General features: G+C 38.0%; 1 protein-coding gene across 1 annotated transcript in view; it reads right to left on the bottom strand.

Annotated features, from left to right (window-relative positions):
• LOC141332948 (neurexin-3b-beta-like) overlaps positions 1 to 20,022 on the bottom strand; it is a 62,303-nt gene that overhangs the window by 22,250 nt on the left and 20,031 nt on the right. The window contains exons 3-5 of the mRNA XM_073837905.1: positions 16,493 to 16,664; positions 2,010 to 2,099; positions 726 to 1,036 (exon numbers count right to left, since the gene is read on the bottom strand). Of these exons, the coding sequence (XP_073694006.1) occupies positions 726 to 1,036; positions 2,010 to 2,099; positions 16,493 to 16,664 (573 nt within the window). The remainder of the gene's footprint in view (positions 1 to 725; positions 1,037 to 2,009; positions 2,100 to 16,492; positions 16,665 to 20,022) is intronic.

The raw sequence follows: 20,022 nt of genomic DNA, 5'->3' as shown, positions 1-20,022 counted from the left end.
ATGGTCAGCATGATCAGACATTCATTGGCCTCATGTTTGACTGTGTTAAAGAAAGCATTCTGGTAGTCGACAGACTCCACAAGGCATCTAAACAGCACATACAGTACAGACAGTACAAATGATAATGATAGCTTTGTGTGAGGAACACACCAAAATAAGATGTTATTTAATGATAATCTTCCCCTTATTTGGAGCACACAAATGCTTTTTGTTCACATTATGATGTTTTTAATGTTCTTGTTCTTGCCATGGCTAAGGCAGAGGGAAAGATTACCAGTAAAGTACAGGAAAACTATATCAAATTCAGTCCATTCTTCACACAATGCTATGTTATGACTTTAGAAGACTTGAGTTACAGTCCACAACTCATAGGGGGTACTTTTATGGTGTTTTTAGTCTTGGAGCATGTCAGTATAAATCACCATCCATTTTCCATGTGTGGAAAAGTGAAACTGTTACCTTCAGTTTATATTCTTCTTTAGTGTTGCACAGAATAAATGAAGTCATAAATGTTTGGAACAATAGTGTAACATTTTTATAGCTTTAATACTAAGAGGGCAATAGATAATAGTTTAGACATGAGAACTGAAGGTCTCTTTATTTACTATGTCTTAGTTGAAAGCATAAATGCACAATAAATGCATCTTTACACTGCTGAGTATTTGGCCACTCTTACAACAGCCTTGGTTAAAGGAGGCTAAATGGAGAAAATTAATGGATTTTACCTGAATGGTGGGTGGTGAACGCTGCTTGCGGGTAGTGGTGGTTGACAGGGTGGTAGTAGTCTCGATAAAGGTGGTGGACATCTCTGGGGGCATGGAGGTGGTGGTACGGGAGGGGCTTCTGCTGGTGGGCACATCCCCCACCAGTCTCACACTGCCATTTATCTTGATGTTGGCATGACCTTCAGCTGCCATGTTGAGAACCTTTAGACCATTGTAATAAAGACCAGAGAGCTGGCCTTGATACGGTTGCTTGCGGTCATTGCCGCCTATTGAGATGGTGGCTTGAGTGTTAAAAATGGTCAGCTGACGACCTGAGGGGAAGACCAGTGAAGGAAGACAGTCAGAATGGTTCATGTCACTTCTTGTATTTTATTTTGTAATTATAATTTTTTTTTTAATTTAGCCAGTTGAATAACATTATCATTTATGGTCTAGATTTTAAAATCCAGGCATAGTATTAGAAAATTAAAATTAGCTTTTTTTTCTTTGCTGTGTTTACTGTGAGGTGCTTCTTCATGCAAATGTTTTGGGACAAATTCCAAATGGCTTTTCATATAGTTAGAAATAGAAAGCTCATCTCATACATTTCAAAGGAATATCATGTTGATGCATGCATGTAGAACCACTAATGGGATTTCAATGTGGTTTTAGACAGTGTTAAAGGGACTTTATAATCATCTTATGTAGTTTAGGCAATGACCTTTAAACGCATTTAATAATCCAAAGGACTTTAATGGTAAATTTGATAAATGGTATGATGTGTCAGTCGATTTCATCACCGGTTTCAAATACAAAAGTGCGTTAGTCAGCAAAGTGGCGTTTCACTAATACTTCAGCACCAATTTGTTGTCTTTGAAAACGTGCTGCATTAAGGTTTGGGTTTTTGGACTATTCAACCACTAACATTAACGAAGATAATTCCAATGGAAAGTTAAAAACAAAAATCCTAACTTTTGTTGAGTTTTGGTTTTAGATTAAAAGTTGGAGTCCAGAAGCTACTTATGCAGTGTTATTCTTAGTTACCAGTCCCTTTAACTGGTCAATGATCTGATGGAAATAACAAAAGATCACAATCCACATAAAAAAATCATACTCAAGAAAATATTACATAATGGGAAGGGAAGTAAATTATGAACATTTTAGGTTAATTAGTGGCAAAAGGCTAAGCAAAGATTCATCAGACCTGGTTGGACAAAAATATAACGAAACGACATGACAAGGAGCATAAGAACGCAAATTAAAATCAACGGAAAAAAAAAACACTGAGGGTCTTGTGAGGGTTACCTTTCTCATGTAGCCAATCTTCGACCGGCCGGGTATATTTGAACGGGATTTTCTTATTAGCCATTTGATAACGCTCATTGTCGCTGTTGCCTTTAAAGTTTAAAAGTTTGAAAGACATCTTAGCACATTGCACATTTATACACTGTTTAAGAAGGTTTAGCCGTGTTTAAAATTATTTAGGTCTTGTTATCATTGGCAGTTTAGGTTTCATTCTAAGGTTAACTTCAGTTGTAAGATTATAAAGCATTTTTAACCAACTAAATAAACACTTCAACACTTATAATTATTGCAGCAAGAATCAGACACCACATTCAGACAATATATAGGCAACTGTTAAAGTGAGACATACTAACAATTCCTTTCAAACTACATTTCCACTGAGCCTCTGTAACAGGGGATCTCCCACTTAGCAATCTTTAAAATGGGGTGTAACTATTTTCCCACTGGACATCACATGCTTTTACATTTCAAAGTGCCAAGGAACACTTTACGAACTATTAAGGTAAGGATAAGAGAGAAAGGGGGTGAATGGAAAAAAAAGAGAAAGATACAGAAATAAAAAAAAGATAATGTGTAGAAGCTCTAAACCTGCTGGGAAATAAGGCCTGTGATGACACAGATTTGAGGAAGACACTGCATACAGATGATATCATTACAGCATGGTGTGAGGCCTGCTGCTGCAGAGTCCCTGAAAGCCATCTGAGGCACTGGGCCTCTTGAATATTTTGCCATTATTTGGACTTTGTTAGACATCTTTCTCCGACTGGAGTGAGGTGTTAGGGCTGTAAGATGATCTAACATCTGCCATCTTGTGCTTATGTGCTTATGTCCAGCTGCTTATAATAAATGCTGTAATCAAAGAAAGTTGGAGCTTTTCATATTTCAAGCACATGTTAGATGAAAGTTGGTCAAAATGAATGAATAGGATATTAAACAGATTCTGATTTTTGAAGTTTATCTTTGTCATACTTCGGACTATAAGTACAACAATATAGAGAACAAGTCATACAGTATAGTGCATTTTCAAAGTTTTTATGGTGCTTTTTTGTAATTTTTTTCAAACTCAATAGCATCTGTACCCACTCACTTCATTGCATGAAAAAAGCAGCATGAACGCTCTTCATGCTGGGTAAATAACATTCAACAGGGTAAGTAGATGATTACAGAATTTTATTTTTTGAGTTCCTATGCATTTTCACATACATCAAGCAGGGGAAAATACACTTTACAGCAGTACTCTGAAGAAGTTGTAATGGAAAAAGAAGATAAAAAAAACCCTACAGCTTGAGAGAAAAAAAAAAGCAAAAAGGACTTTAAAAGAGCAAAGTCACTCAACACATCTCACTTAGCTAAATAAGCCACTGAGTGCTGAGTCACAGTGTACCTTCTCAGAACTTCAGAAAGAGAAAAGGGTGCATAGAATAAGAGTGCTATTCAAAAACACAAAGGTTCTACAGTGACAGGGATGTGAAATGGACGAGGCCGGTGGCGATTCAAGGTCCTGCTTTTCTTATGCTTTCCTTTTTAAATAGGCAGAAAAGGGGCTTCAAAGTGAGTTGGTTACTGCTGGCTGAGCACGGGGGATGTGGGAAAGGTAAAGGGGTGAAGGTGGTGGTGGTGGGGGGTAATAAGTAGCTTCCAGGGCTGGCGATGCCTTTGATCCTGACAGGCAGCGCATGCAAGCCTGAGGCTGGAGTGGCTTTCCTGGATGGAGGCCTGCATGCTGGAGAGATCCAGTAGAGCTTGAGGGTTTGGACATTCATTTTAGAGATCAGACGCTTTGCCAGTGCTCGCTATCTCTCATGTTAATGTGAATTTATTACAATGATCTTTGCAGAGCTTTCTAACCTCCAAACAATGTTCAGTGGCTATAGAGAATGGGAATCTGACATCACAGCTCATTGCATTGTAGGAATTTAGGACACGGAAGTTAGAAAAGAGACTGAATAGTAGTAAATGTAGACATGTTATTATTATTTTGTGATAATGGAAATTAATACATGGTAATGGTAATTAATACAATAAGCATTAACCATTCCAACAAGATCATTCCAAAATATCTACATACACTACTGATCTCGGGTGGAAGTGAGCACTTAAAATGTTGCTTTATAATTATAGATTTATTATATACAATTTACAAATACTTTGATTCGCATTGAACTGCAAGCTCTCATAACACAAATATGGTGGAAAATCACATCTGGAAATATTATTTGCGACATCTCGTTGATACTCTACCACCTGTGTATGACTGAATCCATTAATTTCCTTTACTTACTGCACTCCTGTGCTTACTTGTTCAGCATCTCTAATATCAAGTAATCTTGCATTTCAAGTGAAGTTATTTAATTGTATTGCATCCACAAAAACACATTTCAAAGCAGCTTTATATTAAGTTATCCTGTTATGTCTATAATGGCTTAATTCTTTAGCATTGAGAAGTTTTAAGGTTGGGCAATATGACAATATATAACGATGATACAGTATCTCACAAAAGTATCACCCCTCACATTACAGCAACCATTTTAGTAACTCAACATACAGCCATTATTGTCAAAATAGCTGGCAACAAAAGTGAGTACACCCTAAGTGATAACAGCAGTATGTTGTTAAACCATGCATCTGTCCTATTCATCATGTTTATGTTTTTGTCTGCTTGACAAGACCATACAAAGTTGTGTATCTTGTATTAGAGCAGTTAAAATTAGGTGCTTTAAGTACAATTCTCTCATACTGACCACTGGATGTTCAACATAGCATCTCATGGCAAAGAACTCTCTTAGGATTTGAGAATTAAAATTGTTGCTCTCTACAAAGATGGCCAAGGCTATTAGAGGTTCAGTAACACCCTGAAACCAAGTTACACTACAGTGGTCAGGGTCATACAGAGGTTTTCCAAGATGGGTTACATTCGGAACAGGCAAGGGTCGATCAATGAAGTTGAGCACTCGTTCTGTACGTCAGGTGCAGAACCTGGCTTCAAAAAACAGATGCATGAGTGCTGCCAGCATTGCTTTAAAGGTTTTAAAGGTCAGCTTGTTAGTGCTCAGAACATACGCCGCACACTGCAACATGTCGGTTTGCATAGGCGTCGTCCTAGCAGGAAGGCTCATCTGAAGCTGGCTCACAAGAAAGTCCACAAACAGTTTGCTGAAGACAACCTGTCCAAGAACATGAATTACTGGAACCATATCCTTTGTTCTGATGAGAGTATAAGATAAACTTTTTCAGCTCAGATGGTGTCCAGCATGTGTTGCAAAGCCCTGGTGAGGAGTACCAAGAAAATTGTGTCTTGCCTACAGTCAAGCATGGTGGTAGTAGCATCATGGTCTGGGGCTGCATGAGTGCTCCTGGTACTGGGGAGCTGCAGTTCATTGAGGGAAACATGGATTCTATTATGTACTGTCAGAGATGCTCAAAAGTCTCTGAGCTAGAGTCCAAGTCAAGTCTCAAGTCTATGAGATAGAGTCCAAGTCAGGTCTCAAGTCTCTTTATTATATTAAGTCTCTGGTTATAATAAGTGTAGCACTGGTGCTCCCAACTTCAAAATGTTAGGAGCACCAAAAAAAATTTAGGAGCACCCAATTTCTTTTTAGCAACGCACCAATCTTGATTTTTCATAGCCGGGTCTGATTGCCGATGTTTTACAAGCAAATGGGCTGATTCTGAAAGCCTTTTTTTATACATTTTTTAAGCCTTAAGCAAGGGACAAGAATTAATGAAAACATGAGTACATGAACAAGATGTTTATTTTTTCTATTATAGGTACAGCCATTTAAATTAGAGGCAGCCACTGCATTTTTAAACAATCTACAGTATAAATGACAAAAAAATAAATGTCAAAGTTCTTTCTCAGTCGTTTTGACAAATGCAGCCATAATTAAAGTAGGCTACTCTTTTAATGTTCAAAATGCAAATAAGAGACCAAATTTTTCAAGCATGATACAGAGCTATAGACAACTAGACAACTTATTATAAGCTCATATACTAATAACATCCTAGATATTTTATGTAGCCTAATTTGCGCACATTGGGGAGTCGCTCTCTAAACGTGGGATATTAAAATTGATTTTGAATGCGCGTGCGCATTTTACTTTTGGTTTCGTGTTCGATTTCGGCCGGTTCCTAGTTCAGCGGAGCGCAGTGTCAGTGACGGAGTGATTGATGGCTAAAATCTCAAATCTGCATTTAAGGTAATAATGTAAAGATTAAGTATAAATAGTTATGTAATGTTGGAGAAAATGGCGAAAATGTCACTGTATCATCTCACATATTTATTTGTTTGTTTGCATGTACCAAAACCTGTTTTGGGACTGTTATGTTTTTACTTATTTTAAAATAACTTTTTATGAAAATTGAAAATAAGAATTCTTCTTATAATCTCCTCAGAAGCACAATAGTCATAGTTTGTGGACAAACCCTCTGCATAATTTACTAGCCCAAATCTTAAACCACTACTCCACACCGCCCATATTATATCTGAAAAATAAATAAATAAATAAATAACTAATGCATATGTGTCCCAGTATGAGTGCCTAACTTCACACCACAATCCTGGAGTGTCATGTTCCAGAGCTAATCTGTGAGAGATGTCCAACAAGCCAATGGTTTCTGTTTCCTCCTATCCATCACCACATTTGTGTAGGTTTCCCACAAGAACAATATCTGAATCACTCTCTTTAGATGGCACCACTTTAGTCAAAACAAATACTGGCATTGTGTCAGTGCATCCTCTTTTAGCGCCAAAAACTTGCAGTAGAGGGCCATCAGCAGATGCTGAAAGCATACAAACAATGTGCGAATGAATTCTGTTGCCAGTTCATCATGGTCCTTACTAGTGAGAAGTGAGAAGTGTCTGTTCCTCATTTGAACACAATCTAACCTTGGCTATAAGGGTATCGCAGGACACCTCCCGGAATAATTCATGTTCTGTTTCAGCTGTTCATAGGACATATCTTTCTCTCCATTGACTGGCTAAAGCAGTGGTTCTTAAAGTGGGGGGCGCGCCCGCCAGAGGGGGCGCACGAGTATTGCAGGGGGGGCGCGGGCCATCAGCAGAAAAATAAATATAAAAACGTAAACAGCCAAAGGACGTAACGAACGGGAGATGGATCGGCGTGTGAAAGAGAAGAGAAAACCATAGATGAATTCGCACAGACCCAGGCAGGTGCTGGTCATTCAAAAGCTCAATGCAGGGCTTCAAAGTTAAAATTATTTGCAACTTTGTCGCATCCAGCAGAGATGTCACTGACACTGCGCTCCGCTGAACTGCGGCATTCTGGCGCCTCAGTCTCGGTATACTGTACAAATTGGCATACATTCACAAATGATAACTCAGCGGCAGAGTTCAGCTCATGCAGGTGCGTAATTTCCATTGGGGCTTTTCAAAATCCTGTTTGTGTCCTCCCACTTTCAAATGGTTTTGTAAAAGTAATCTCTTGTATTGCAGAATGCACGCACCGAAAGTAAAACGCGCACGTGCATTCAAAAGCAATTTTAATACCCCACGTTTACAGAGCGAATACCCAATGCGCGCAAATTAGGCTACATAAAATATCGAAGCTGTTATTAGTATGTGGGTTATAATAAGTTGTATAGTTGTCTATAACTCTGTATCATGGTGGGAAAATTCGGTCTATTTGCACTTTGAATATTGAAAGAGTAGCCTACTTTGATTATGGATGCATTTATTGTCTTCACGACTAAGAAAGAACTGTCGTTTATTTTTTGTTATTTATACAGTAGATTCTTTAAAAATGCAGTGACTGCCTCTAATTTAAATGGCTGTACTTATAATAGAGAAAATAAACATCTTGTTCATGTTCATATTTTCATTAATTCCTGTCCCTTGCTTAAGGCGTAAAATAAATATAAAAAAGGCTTTCAGAATCAGCCCATTTGCTTGTAAAACATCTGCAATCAGAATCAGCCATGAAGAATCAAGATCGGCACATTACTAAAAATAAATTGGGTGCTCCTATATTTTTTTGTGCTATGCCTTAGGACAGCATGAAACCTACAAAAAATATATAAATAAATAAATAAATAACATAGAGAATTATAATAATAACAGTTATTCTCCCTGTGCTATTTTTTAATATTTCAAGTGTTGCATGTGGTTTTCTCCTGTAGCTTTTTTTTTTTTTTTTTTTTTAACTAAGAAAGCATTAATTTTTCATTAAGTTTAGTAAAATCATTTATTAGTCTTAGGTGGGATAGGTATTTTTTTAAAGGTTTAAAGGGGGGCGCGACCAAAAAAGTTTGAGAACCACTGGGCTAAAGTAAGTTCTATTGATAATGTTCTTTTGGGGACACATAGGACTGTGCAATTTTTTTCTCCAGATTTGTGGTATTAACACTGCAGAAAGTGTTACAATGTTCCTCTGTTGTGTAATTTTGTGTTATTTTGGCAATCAATATTTGTGATTTGTGTGTTTTCTTAGATGTGTTTTCTATGGCTATCCTTATCAACACAGCATAAGTGTTATTCATCCACTACATGCCTACCTTCTTTTTGAGCATTAAGAAAAAATGATTTGTCAGATTTGTAAATAGTTTAACATCATCACACCATTGCCTATGCCCACTGCTGCTAACATCTGTCTATAACAGGCACAACTGTCAAGCAAATAAAAAGAAAATAGATTAAGCAAACAGAACCTATTATGATCGCTGTCTACACTATATACAGTATACAAATGCCTGTTCAGTTTTGGACAATAAGCAGAGCGTAGCTTCATCGAATGTAGTACAACCTTTTAAATATATTGCCAAATAACTACTAATAGTGTGCCCTGATGGAAAGGTTCCCAACTTCTCCCAGGTAGAGCTTGATCTGTGCGATGCCAGCTGAACATCATTATTCTTAAGTCACATGAATGGAAAATGCAAATCTCGTTCAAGTAAAATAAACTCTTCAGTGTATATGGGTGTCCCATATAAAACATAGCTTTCTAATAAGTAAACCTTGTTGTCTTGATCTCATGTAGCAGTCCAAGACACCCTAAAACTGGTAAAAGTCAAGCCGTCTTTATCTTTATCTTGCTGGATCTGTTTACTGCTTTTGACACGGTTAACCACCAAATCCTCCTGTCAACCCTATTGGCAAAGGGCATCTCAGAAAACCGCACTCTAGTAGTTTGAATCTTACCTTTCAGACAGGTCCTTTAAGGTATTTTGGAGAGGTGAGGTATCCAAGTCGCAACATCTAGCTACTGGACTGCCTCAGGTCTCAGTTCTTGGACCACTTCTCTTCTCTGTCTACATGGCATCCCTAGGTTCTGTCATTCAGAAACATGTTTTTTCATATCACTGCTATGCTGATGACACTCAACTCTACCTCTCATTCCATCCTGATAATCCAACGAAAGCTGCTTGGATGTCAGTTTGTTTAACAGACATTTCTTGCTGGACGAAGGACTAACATTTTCAACTCAACCTTGCCAAAACAGAACTGCATGTGGTTCATTCAAACCCATCGTTTCATCACAGTTTCACCATCTAGTTAGGCACATCAACCATAACTGCTTAAAAAACAGCCAGAAACCTTGGAGTTGTGATTGATGATCAGCTGACTTTTTCAGACCACATTGCTAAAAGTCCAGCAGATTTGCTTTACTCAACATCAGGAAGATCCTTTCTTTCGGAACATGCTCCACAACTCCTTGTTTAAGCTCTTGTTTTTCTTGCTGCTCACATAAAATTCAAGGCATTAATGTTTGCCTACAAAACCACCACTGGGTCTACACCCCTTTACCTAAACTCATTATTTCAGACTTATATGCCCTCTAGAAGCTTGCGTTCTGCAAGTGAACGGCACATTATAGTGCCATCCCAAAGAGGCACAAAATCACTTTCACAGACTTTCACATTTTACCCTCCTGGTGGAATGACCTGCCCAACACAATCTGAAAAGTCCTTAGCCATCTTCAAGAATTGGCTAAAAAAACATCTCTTCCATCTTTATTTGACCCTCTAACTCTAGCACCCTCTATTCTAATTCTATTCTTTATGCCCTTTTAGACTTATACTCTATTCATTTACTTATAGTTTTTTTTTTTAAGAAAACAAGCAGTATTTATATTATATCTATAGATAGACCTATAACACTATCTTGCCTATTTTCTTTTTTTTTTATTATTATATGTGACCCTGGACCACAAAACCAGTCTTAAGTCGCTGGGGTAAGTTTGTAGCAATAGCCAAAAATACATTGTATGGGTCAAAATTATTGATTTTTCTTTTACGCCAAAAATCATTAGGAAATTAAGTAAAGATCATGTTCCATGAAGATTTTTTGGTAAAATACCTACTATAAATATATCAAAATGTAATTTTTGATTAGTAATATGCATTTTTAAGAACTTAATTTGGAGAACTTTAAAGGTGATTTTCACAGTATTTTGATTTTTTGCACCTTTAGATTCCAGATTTTCAAATAGATGTATCTTGACCAAATATTGTACTATCCTAACAAACCATACATCAGTGGAAAGCTTATTTATTGAGCTTTCATATGATGTATACATCTCAGTTTTGTAAAATTTAACCTTATGACTGGTTTTGTGGTCCAGGGTCACATATAATTTAAAAAAAACCTTGCTACGTGTACTGCGTTAGGCTAAATGAGACTTGTCATAGCACTTGCATGTTATTGCTCTTTTGTTGATTTTGACTTCTTTTATTGTCCTCTTTTGTAAGTCGCTTTGGATAAAAGCATCTGCCAAATGTCTAAATGTAATGTAAATGTAAATGTTTATAGTGCTTTATACAACAGAGATTGTTTCAAAGCAGCTTAAGTATTAAGGAGGAAAGTCCAATGAATCAATGATGCAATTTTCAAAAATTAGGCAAATGCAAATTCTGCTGTGAACAGCTGTAGCAAGACAATAATGTCATGATTTAGCTCCATTCAGTTTGAAGTTGGTTCAGTTCAGGTGCAATTACTATGCAAATTTAATTAATTGTAAAACCAGTTAAATTCAGCTATAAGCAGCTCTACTGAGGACTGTAAGTCCAATGCTGATTTCATTCAGTTCAATAACAGTGTCTATGTTGCAATATAAATTAACAGTGAACAAATCAATCAACACTGAAAACACATTGAATAGAAAACTACATGATTTTTTTTTTTTTTTAGAGAAACAAGTATGGAAACTTAGCATGTTTCCCAAATATCTGCAAACATATCAAAAAATTACATACAGTACCTTTAACAGCACCTCAAAAGTATTGTATGTTCTGACAGAATTGTATTTCTCTGGTGTCACTCTGGTTAAACCTGCACTTTGTGCACTTCTTATTGATCAAATAACTTTAAGGGCCAGATTTACTAAACAGGGCAAATTAGCTTCAGAACGCTATTCCATAAAAGCGCCAATGGGAGGGGAAAATGCTGTGTGTGATTAATTGACAGTGTGCATATTAAAGAACACAGACGCAGCCAAAGCATTTCCATAATGACCAGCACAATCTACCAAGAGCAGCGTAAATTACCACCTGCTTTAAGACATGCTTATTTCGGGCATTAAATTGTGGCGCAAATACTAGCAGAGCACAAGCGTTAATAAATCTTGTTGCGTGATTAATTTTATACTCTCCTCATATAAATTCAGCGTCTGAAAGGGTAAGTTCTACAAATGCATATTCAATAAGATCAGCAAAAATAACTGTGTTCATGCCTTTTCAGCTCTAATTCTAAATCCTGACTTTTAATGCCAAAAGGTTTGCACTGACGCAAGATGTTAGTAAATCTGGCCCTAAATATCTTAACTTTATATTGGTCAAATAACTTTGTAGTGCATGGAGATTGACACTACAGCGGATTGGTTTCCACGACAATGACTTGTCACAGGAAACACTGCCTCCAGAGACCACAGATACTAGATAACAACCACCTGACACAGACCAACTTGGGTCAGGATGACCAGTGACTGTGCCTCGACACCTGCTGCACAAGCTCGAGGACCCATACCTTGCCACCGTCTACATTATCACACCTGATAACGTCGACCACGGCACCACAGCCACTCCTTGAAGCACCAACCTCCAGAGAGCCATCTCTCTCTTCCAGCCGTGAGTGCCGGGTGCATGTCTGATTGTTCCGCACCTTTGACGTCGCTCGCTGTTGTCTGTTGGACAGACAACAACGTTCGAAAGAGGGGATATGTAGTGCATGGAGCCATCAGACATGAAATAACTAGTTATATTCCTTAAATGACTTCTCCCCCGATCTGTGATTAACACCTAGGTGCTATGAGCCAGACCTCTGGTCACTATCCAACTCATCCCCCACCATCAAGATAAGACTCTTACAGGAATGCAGGGAGATACACTTTCCTTATTCAGACACAGTCCCACATACAGTTATATAGAAATGTACACGTATCAATGTGTTACCTTTTCTTATATTGTTGTTTCTGTTGTGTATGTCGGCCTCAAACATTAATCCGCAATAGGTGAATTATTGTGCATGCTAAGACTCTCACATTTAGAATCACTCAGACAACCGAGAAGATACATAGATCATGTTTGGTGTCTATGAGTGGCATTTATTATCCCCTAAATGTTAATGTTTGTGGCATCTTAATAACTCCTTGCTTTATAGGTATTATTGAACTTTTGGAAGTTTTGTGGCAAAACAACCAATCAGCTTCCACATGCGAAACACCACTGTGGAAGACAAAGACTTTCAATCTTCCCGCCAAAACTCAGATCAACCGGATTGGACAAGGTCCAACTGTGGGCGTGAACGACCTACAGGTTTATAAGCCTTCCCTCTTTTCTCTTCTCTTCCCTTCTGGACTCGAACACACGTCACCCGCACCTCCCCCCAGATCCATGGGGGGCTCACCTAGCATTGGAGATGAGGCCTACAAACCCTTCTTCGAAGCCATGCGGTCTCAAGGAACTCTCAAGGAACTGGAAAGGACTTTCTGAACTGAACACATACGGAACCAATGCACAACAACAAGAGCTTGCAAGTATCCGTTCTTTCTACAAACGTAGATAGCTGCGTTTAAGGCATTTTATGAAAAACGATTTCAGGTTGTTCAGAACCGTTTCATTCCTGTCCCTTGCAACTCACTTTCTCTCTCTCTCTCTCTCTCTTACTTTCTCTCTCACGCGTTCTCTGTCTATTTGTGTTTTATGTACGTTTGTCTATGTGCGATCGTTTGTAAGTAGAATAGTTTAATAAACAACCATATATTCACATATAATGATTCTCTGTGCTGAATGCTTACATTACAATAGTCACTTAAACTGTTTCGATCTCATATTGCTACCTTAAGCCCTATTTTGTTCAATTGTTTTAACTCCCTTCTGATTAGTAAAACACGTTGCCGTGACGACGAGCCAACGTAAGAGTAATGGGTATCACTGAAGAATTTGCTGGACAAAGAAACAAGTCGATATCATCATTACTGTTACTGATCAGAAACTGGAAATTGCGTATATTTAATGACGATTATTATACACAATTTCCTGTGAGTTAAACTACTTTCCCTGACTGAAATGTATGTTTTAAATAACTCATTTCATCCTATTCATTGGTCAAAAGGACCTGGTGGAGATTTGAAGTGCACATGTGATGAGAGAAACATAGTCTCATACATGTACACAAACATATTGATCAATTTGAAATTCTTTGAGCTAACCAATTCTCTACAACTTTAACCTCCTTTTTCACAGACAAGGCTTAAGGCTAGTCCCAGACTAAAATGCATGTTTGAACTGCCTCAACTGAAAATATGTTGCTCTGAAATTTCTTAAAATAAGTCAGTGCCATTGTTCTGTCTCAAGATACATACCTGTAACATTTTCTTCTAAGGAATATTTTATAAAAGCTGCTTAAATATCTTAATTTAACTAAGGCCTAGTCCTGGCTTAAGATAACCCCCGTCTGTGAAACCGGGCCTAAATATTTTAAATAATATTAAACATCTTCTTACTGACGATGTGCCCCAACAATTGCTTATCCAATCATGCTCGATTAAAACATATGAATAAGCTCAGGGATCATGGCTACCATGGAAATTTCTAATGTCATGCCATGGCAACACAGCTGCAAGGATCTGATATCAGTTTATTGAGTGAATGCAGAGCATCACTGACGTGAAGGATTTCAAGAGCTATTCAGCCTATGAGTCTAAATCCTAGACTGTAATTACTCAAGAGATGGTGCAGCCCTTAACAGGGGAACTGAAATCAATAATTGTCAAATTACAAACACAAAGGTCCTGCATATTATTGGTGTTTGAGTGTGTGTATCTGTATGAACAAGAAAGAGAATTACCAAATCTGCAAATGATTGCTGAAGGGTCTCCATGAAAAATGACTAAATCACTTCAGAGGCAAAGCTTTAAATAATAAATAATTTACAAAGGCCTTTAAATAATGAGTACTTGATTGTTTCAATGATGTAAGGTTTAATGGAGGCAAATATGTAACATTGCTGATTGAATTCATGGGAGCAATAGGTCTTAATGACCTACTAGGGGAACTTAGCCATACTGTACTGTTTTAACCAGAATTCCACTGAAAATCACAGATGGTTAATTTTGTCCAGAGTGAAAAAAATAATAAGAGAAAGAAACAAACAAACAAACAAACAAAAAAAATATGAACAGAAACAAACAAACAATACACATTTCTATACGTTCAAAGCATTATACCCCACAGAACAGAACCCACCAAAATGTGTGGAATACTTTATCCTGCAATACAGTGTGAACTCAATATTCCATACTAATAATGTCTTTCCTGGACAAATTGTGATTTTTTTATTTTTTTATTTATTTTTTTATTTTTTTATGGCATTTATATCTAGAATCTAGATAACTGACAACTATATTAAGACAACTGTATAATAAATGCAGGCTAAATTAAACATAGTAACATAACATAGTTAGATCAACAATGTGGCACACTAGCCGATTACATAGGAAGATATATGGTTGTTGATAGATAGGTGTTATGAATATAAGGAACAAATGGATATAAAGAGAGATGTATTTAAAAGGTAAACTGATTAGAAATAAGAAAGACATTCCTTCATGTTTGTTCAGAATGTTTTTTTGTTTCATGAGTCATGTTAACATTGATATCTTCTTTTTTTTTCCACCACAGAAAAATTTCATATCAACAAGGTTATGACAAATTTGTGGTTTACACTGGATACTAAGTAAACACAAGATTCACAGCGAATCTGTAGATATCCTGCAATCTGTGTAAAAATATCTCCTCATTTAAAACACTGCTAGATGCCACTAGGAATGTCTACTGAATGAATGTTTCACATAGACTACATCATTATATCATTACATCATGTCTCTGAGACTAATTTGAGGCTGAGTGATGCAACAGCTTCAACAGAAGCCACTACACACTTCCAGTCGCTGTGCAGGTTTATTTTTTTAATATACAAAATTTACATGCATTACGTTTGGTCATTTAAGACATTTCAGGTGTTGTAATTAGCTTTGAGAATTGCTAATAGTCTGTAAGGAAAATGGCATGCTATCTCCGGCTTATTGTCAGTTTCCATAACAGCTTGAATAGGAAGCACAGCATCAGCCTGTGTCCTTCTGCCTGTCCCATGCGCCTGCATGTTGGCCATTTTAAGGCTATCTCACTTTAGAAAGACCTGCCGTTGAATACAGCTTGAGAATCCCTGACGAGAGCTGCTCTCTAATTGGACGAGAAGTGCAGGAGCCAGATATCCCATGGAGGGTGCCGAAGCAACAGAGACATCAAAGTGGAGGACACAGAACCTAAATTAATTGAGTGTGAAGGGTTTTTGAGAATTTTTTTTTCCCGATAGCGTTTGAGGGCAGTATTTCAGCACGCCCTATTTCTCTGTGTAGGAAACGCTTGAGCTTCTATAACAAACCTCTGCTGCATTTGATGAACTCATTTGTATTCATCCATCATTGCTGGCTTCCTAAGTCTGGGAGTCACAGATACACAGAGGTCCGGGGCTCATTCTCCCACAGCTGCTGTAGCTGCCACAATACTGCCTTAAACCTGTGCCCCACTCTTCCCTCTGCCATTCAAAGCCTCTCAAAAGCAGCTGGCCAGATGTCATGGCGCTTATCGCGGGGACAAAGGCAACGGCTTGGCCTGCCCATTGTGCGCAGGCCAGGTGCCTAGGCTTGATTACTCCCACATATGGACGTTTCAGAGGACAATTAAGAAAGCAACGCAAGCCAAGTCGATCAAGAACTAAGTGGCATTTGCTTTCTTCTTTGCAGTGTCCTTTCTCTTCTATGCCTTTCCCTCAGCAGAAAAGAGATCAGTGTTGTAATTATGAACACCTGTTCCCATTTCTAAAAAATTGCATGCTTTGAAACATGCATATTATAAATTACAAATTATGTTGTCCCTTGCCTCCCAACCCTTGATTTCCTTAGGAGCATATGATATCCAGTGGGTTGCCTGAGAAACTTTACTTTGGGTAGTTAGCAGGCTACATATGTTACCTGATGGAAAGTGCTCGTTGATTGGCCAGTTGTCCACCTGTAAGGTGGCGTTTCCCCCATTCCTTGTGAAGCGCACAACGTGATATTTTCCATCATTGACATCTGTAGTCATCTCTTTGACACTGATGTCCACTGTGCCAATGTTGAATGTTACGCCCACTTTTCCTTCTTCCTGGAATAGAAACAACACAAACAATCTCAGCTGAGCAACACCGAACGGCTGATTCAACTCTGTGTAAAAGGATGAAGGTGCTAGCTTAAATAACAGGAAAAATTGGCATGTTAAAGTGATCCACTTTTAGAAACCTCTGCCAGTGAGAGCACGCAAATTGATGTGGATGCCAAGACTGCTGCATTTTTTATATCCAGTTGATAAGAATGAGCTGCCAAAAGAAATGTGGGACATGCACGTAACGATGACTAATGTGCTTTGTACCAACCTACTGCAAATTCACAAACATATGCTCTTCCACCCTTCACATATGTATCCCATATGGCTCTTGTCTGGGGACTCTTCATAACTCCCTGATGAAAAACTATGATAACTTGCCCCATCATCTTTTGCACGGTCCACTAGCAGTATTCGCAAAGCCAATTTCCTTCCAAGTTCATGTTTACATAGCCATCATGAAAGGGTTTCAAGACATACCACACTCGATGGAGTGCATTTCCTTTACTATGTTGTTTGTTTTAATCCCTACCAGGCCTCTTAAAGGTGTAATTACCTGTCCTCAAGGCATGGCACAGAGGAAGCCATTTTTTAAACAAAAGGGAAGGTAAATAAATACATGGATGTGCTATACTGTGAGTGACTGTAAGTGTGTGATAAATTAATATGCCACCACACACACCAGCTTTTGCTGTTCCTCAATGTTTGCTGAAGGCTTCCCAAGACTCCCAGCATGCTCCACTTTCATTAAACACAACCTAAGATGCTGGTAAGAGCACAACTACTGCAACTGACAATTAAATTGGAGGTGCATGGGATGTTTTTTAAAGAGAGGTGTATTATGAATGTTAATTTTGTGAAGGCAGACCAAAAGCTGAAGAATGCTACATTGATATGGACTGTTTGCGCTCTCCATTAGAGCCAAGAAAAGCAGTGCAGTACACAGCAACCTGATCTAAGAGTTTGTGTAAGCTCTCTGATTGTAGCTGTACTATGCCTGGCACAATTTCAGATCTACAAACTGCCATAAAGTACTGGCTGGTTGGGCAGCACCATCTGATTATTAGATATCCCGGTTCAGACAGTCTCCATTGTGAGGGTTGAAATGATAACTGGGAGTGAGTCAGGAGGCTTTACAGATTTCTGTAAAGACAGGCATCGCTTTCAAGCTCACCACAAGCTCTACCACAAGCAACATTTGTGGCATTACGTTTAACAATGCCAAACTTTAGGAAGTCGAATCTCGTAAGGCGAATCTCTAGGAGCACTATTTGTGTGGCACATGAAAATGCTGCAGAAGCTGAAGTGTTCCAAATCGCTCACACAGTACATAGTAGGCAGCTCACTAAGTTTTGGTACAGAGCTATAGTCCTGCTTGGTTCCCTACTTGCATATCCAGGCTGGTGTGATTGATATTTCCAATTACACTGCATTGGCCAACAACATTTCATTGTCTTTTCAGAGAATGGGCTGGTAAAGGTAAATTGTATTCTAAAGAAAACAAAACCATTTACAATGATGATGGCAATAATGACTTGCCATTCTTAAACACTATTATAGTCCATTTCAATTCCTATATTTAAGATATTGAGTAGCATTAACACATTATGGTAAGACAGCACACACTATGTTGCTTTTTTCATTAGAAAGGGAACAGCACACAAGATAGATGCTTGTTGAATAATGCACTTTCTCTGATATAATGCCTGATGTCTTACAGATGGCGGCAAACTTTTAGAAGGTTATTGCAGAATTTCGCTGCAACGGAGAGCATAATGTCTGGTGTTTCTCCGCTGTGGGTGGTACCAGCATAGCCAAGAGTGATAAAAGTAATTTGAGTACAGCAGGGGCCTGCACCGATGAAGAAGGGCTCTATCTCTCCCCCATGTAATGTTCACTGACACCAGTAATAAGCTACACAATCCAATTCTGTCTCTCCGATCAATGACTCCAACAAAAAGTCAGCCCCAGGCATCAAATCTCTCCGAAAGCCTCTTTCGCTGCAGAAGCCTGCAGACAGGAGCGCAGTACCTTGATCTCTTGGCCAGGGACTAAATTATATGCAACCATCATCATCAGTATAAACAAAACGTAGTGCAAAGAGCAGCCTTCAAACTTTCTTTAGCAAATTTTTAGGCTATAATTAGATACTTTTCAGTTACTTTGTCTGAAACCCAGTTCGATTCTCCCTGCTGTTCTGTATTCACACTGAATCATTTGGCACCAAACTTTGGAACATTTGCATCATCATTGTGTATTTTAGCAGCAGCAGCAGCTGTTGATCCCTGATATCTGTATTGTTTTATTACTAAATCTTAACAAAATACACAAATTAGCACTTTGTCTGTCACAGATAAAAAGGATGCAAGGAGACTCAGTTTCTTTAACCATTAGGCTACAACTGCCCTAAATATATATATTTTTTTATTTCAGCAAGTAGGTCTGGAATTAAAGCAATCCAGCCTTGCTTTCTTGGAGTGAACAAAAAAAAAAAAAAAAAAAAAAAAAAAATCACACCAACAAAATGCTGAAGTAACATTGTGTTCAATTCCAGAATAATTGTAGAAATGTTTCAGAAGAACTACTGTGCATATAAATACAAATAATCTATATATTTATTAGTGAATGAGATGTAATGATTCCAAGCAGTTGACAAAAATTAGTCTACTCAGGAGATTCAGAAATGAATGAAAATACTTGTGGCTGCAAGTATCAAACAACCCTGAGACCTTTGATGAGGGCATCCAGTATCAAATAGATAACTAAGCCTTGTGTATAGATTTACATATGCCATCTACAGTACATGACCTAAGGGGTATATTTAGCCTGAGGTTAGAGCTCATCAAAATGGTATCACGACACATGCAGGAGATGAATCGATTAAATGAGATTAATGGCCTCTCGCTTGAATCTGGGTAAAGATCTGCAGGCCTCCTTCACCAAATGGCCATGAAACGCTAGAGTGATTTTGTAATATTTTGAGGATGGCAGGGAGCATTTGTAGCATTTAGAAGTCTGCAGGGCCCACATTGTTGGGGTAAGTGATGACCCTGTCAATACCTTCCTGCACACTTAATTCCAACATTAATATTTCAGCGTTAATGGAATAGAAACATGCCTGGATTTTTGAAGCAAAGACACACTTTTGCAAAATCATAGAAAATGAATATAAATGTGTCTCATTGCAGAGCCATTACATAACACCACACTGGATGCCATATTAATCTACTGTACTGTACTGTATTATGGGTTAATCTGTAACACTGTCAGTTTAAACACTTATAAATTAGGAATAGGAATAAAATCCCTATCATACGTGACCATCATCCTCCTGAGGTGACTGTATAAGTTGTAGAAGCCT

This window comes from Garra rufa, chromosome 4, assembly GCF_049309525.1.
Source record: "Garra rufa chromosome 4, GarRuf1.0, whole genome shotgun sequence".
NCBI lineage: Eukaryota > Metazoa > Chordata > Actinopteri > Cypriniformes > Cyprinidae > Garra > Garra rufa.
The sequence above is the reverse complement of the archived record's forward strand: the minus strand, read 5'-3'. Positions and strand labels throughout refer to the sequence as shown.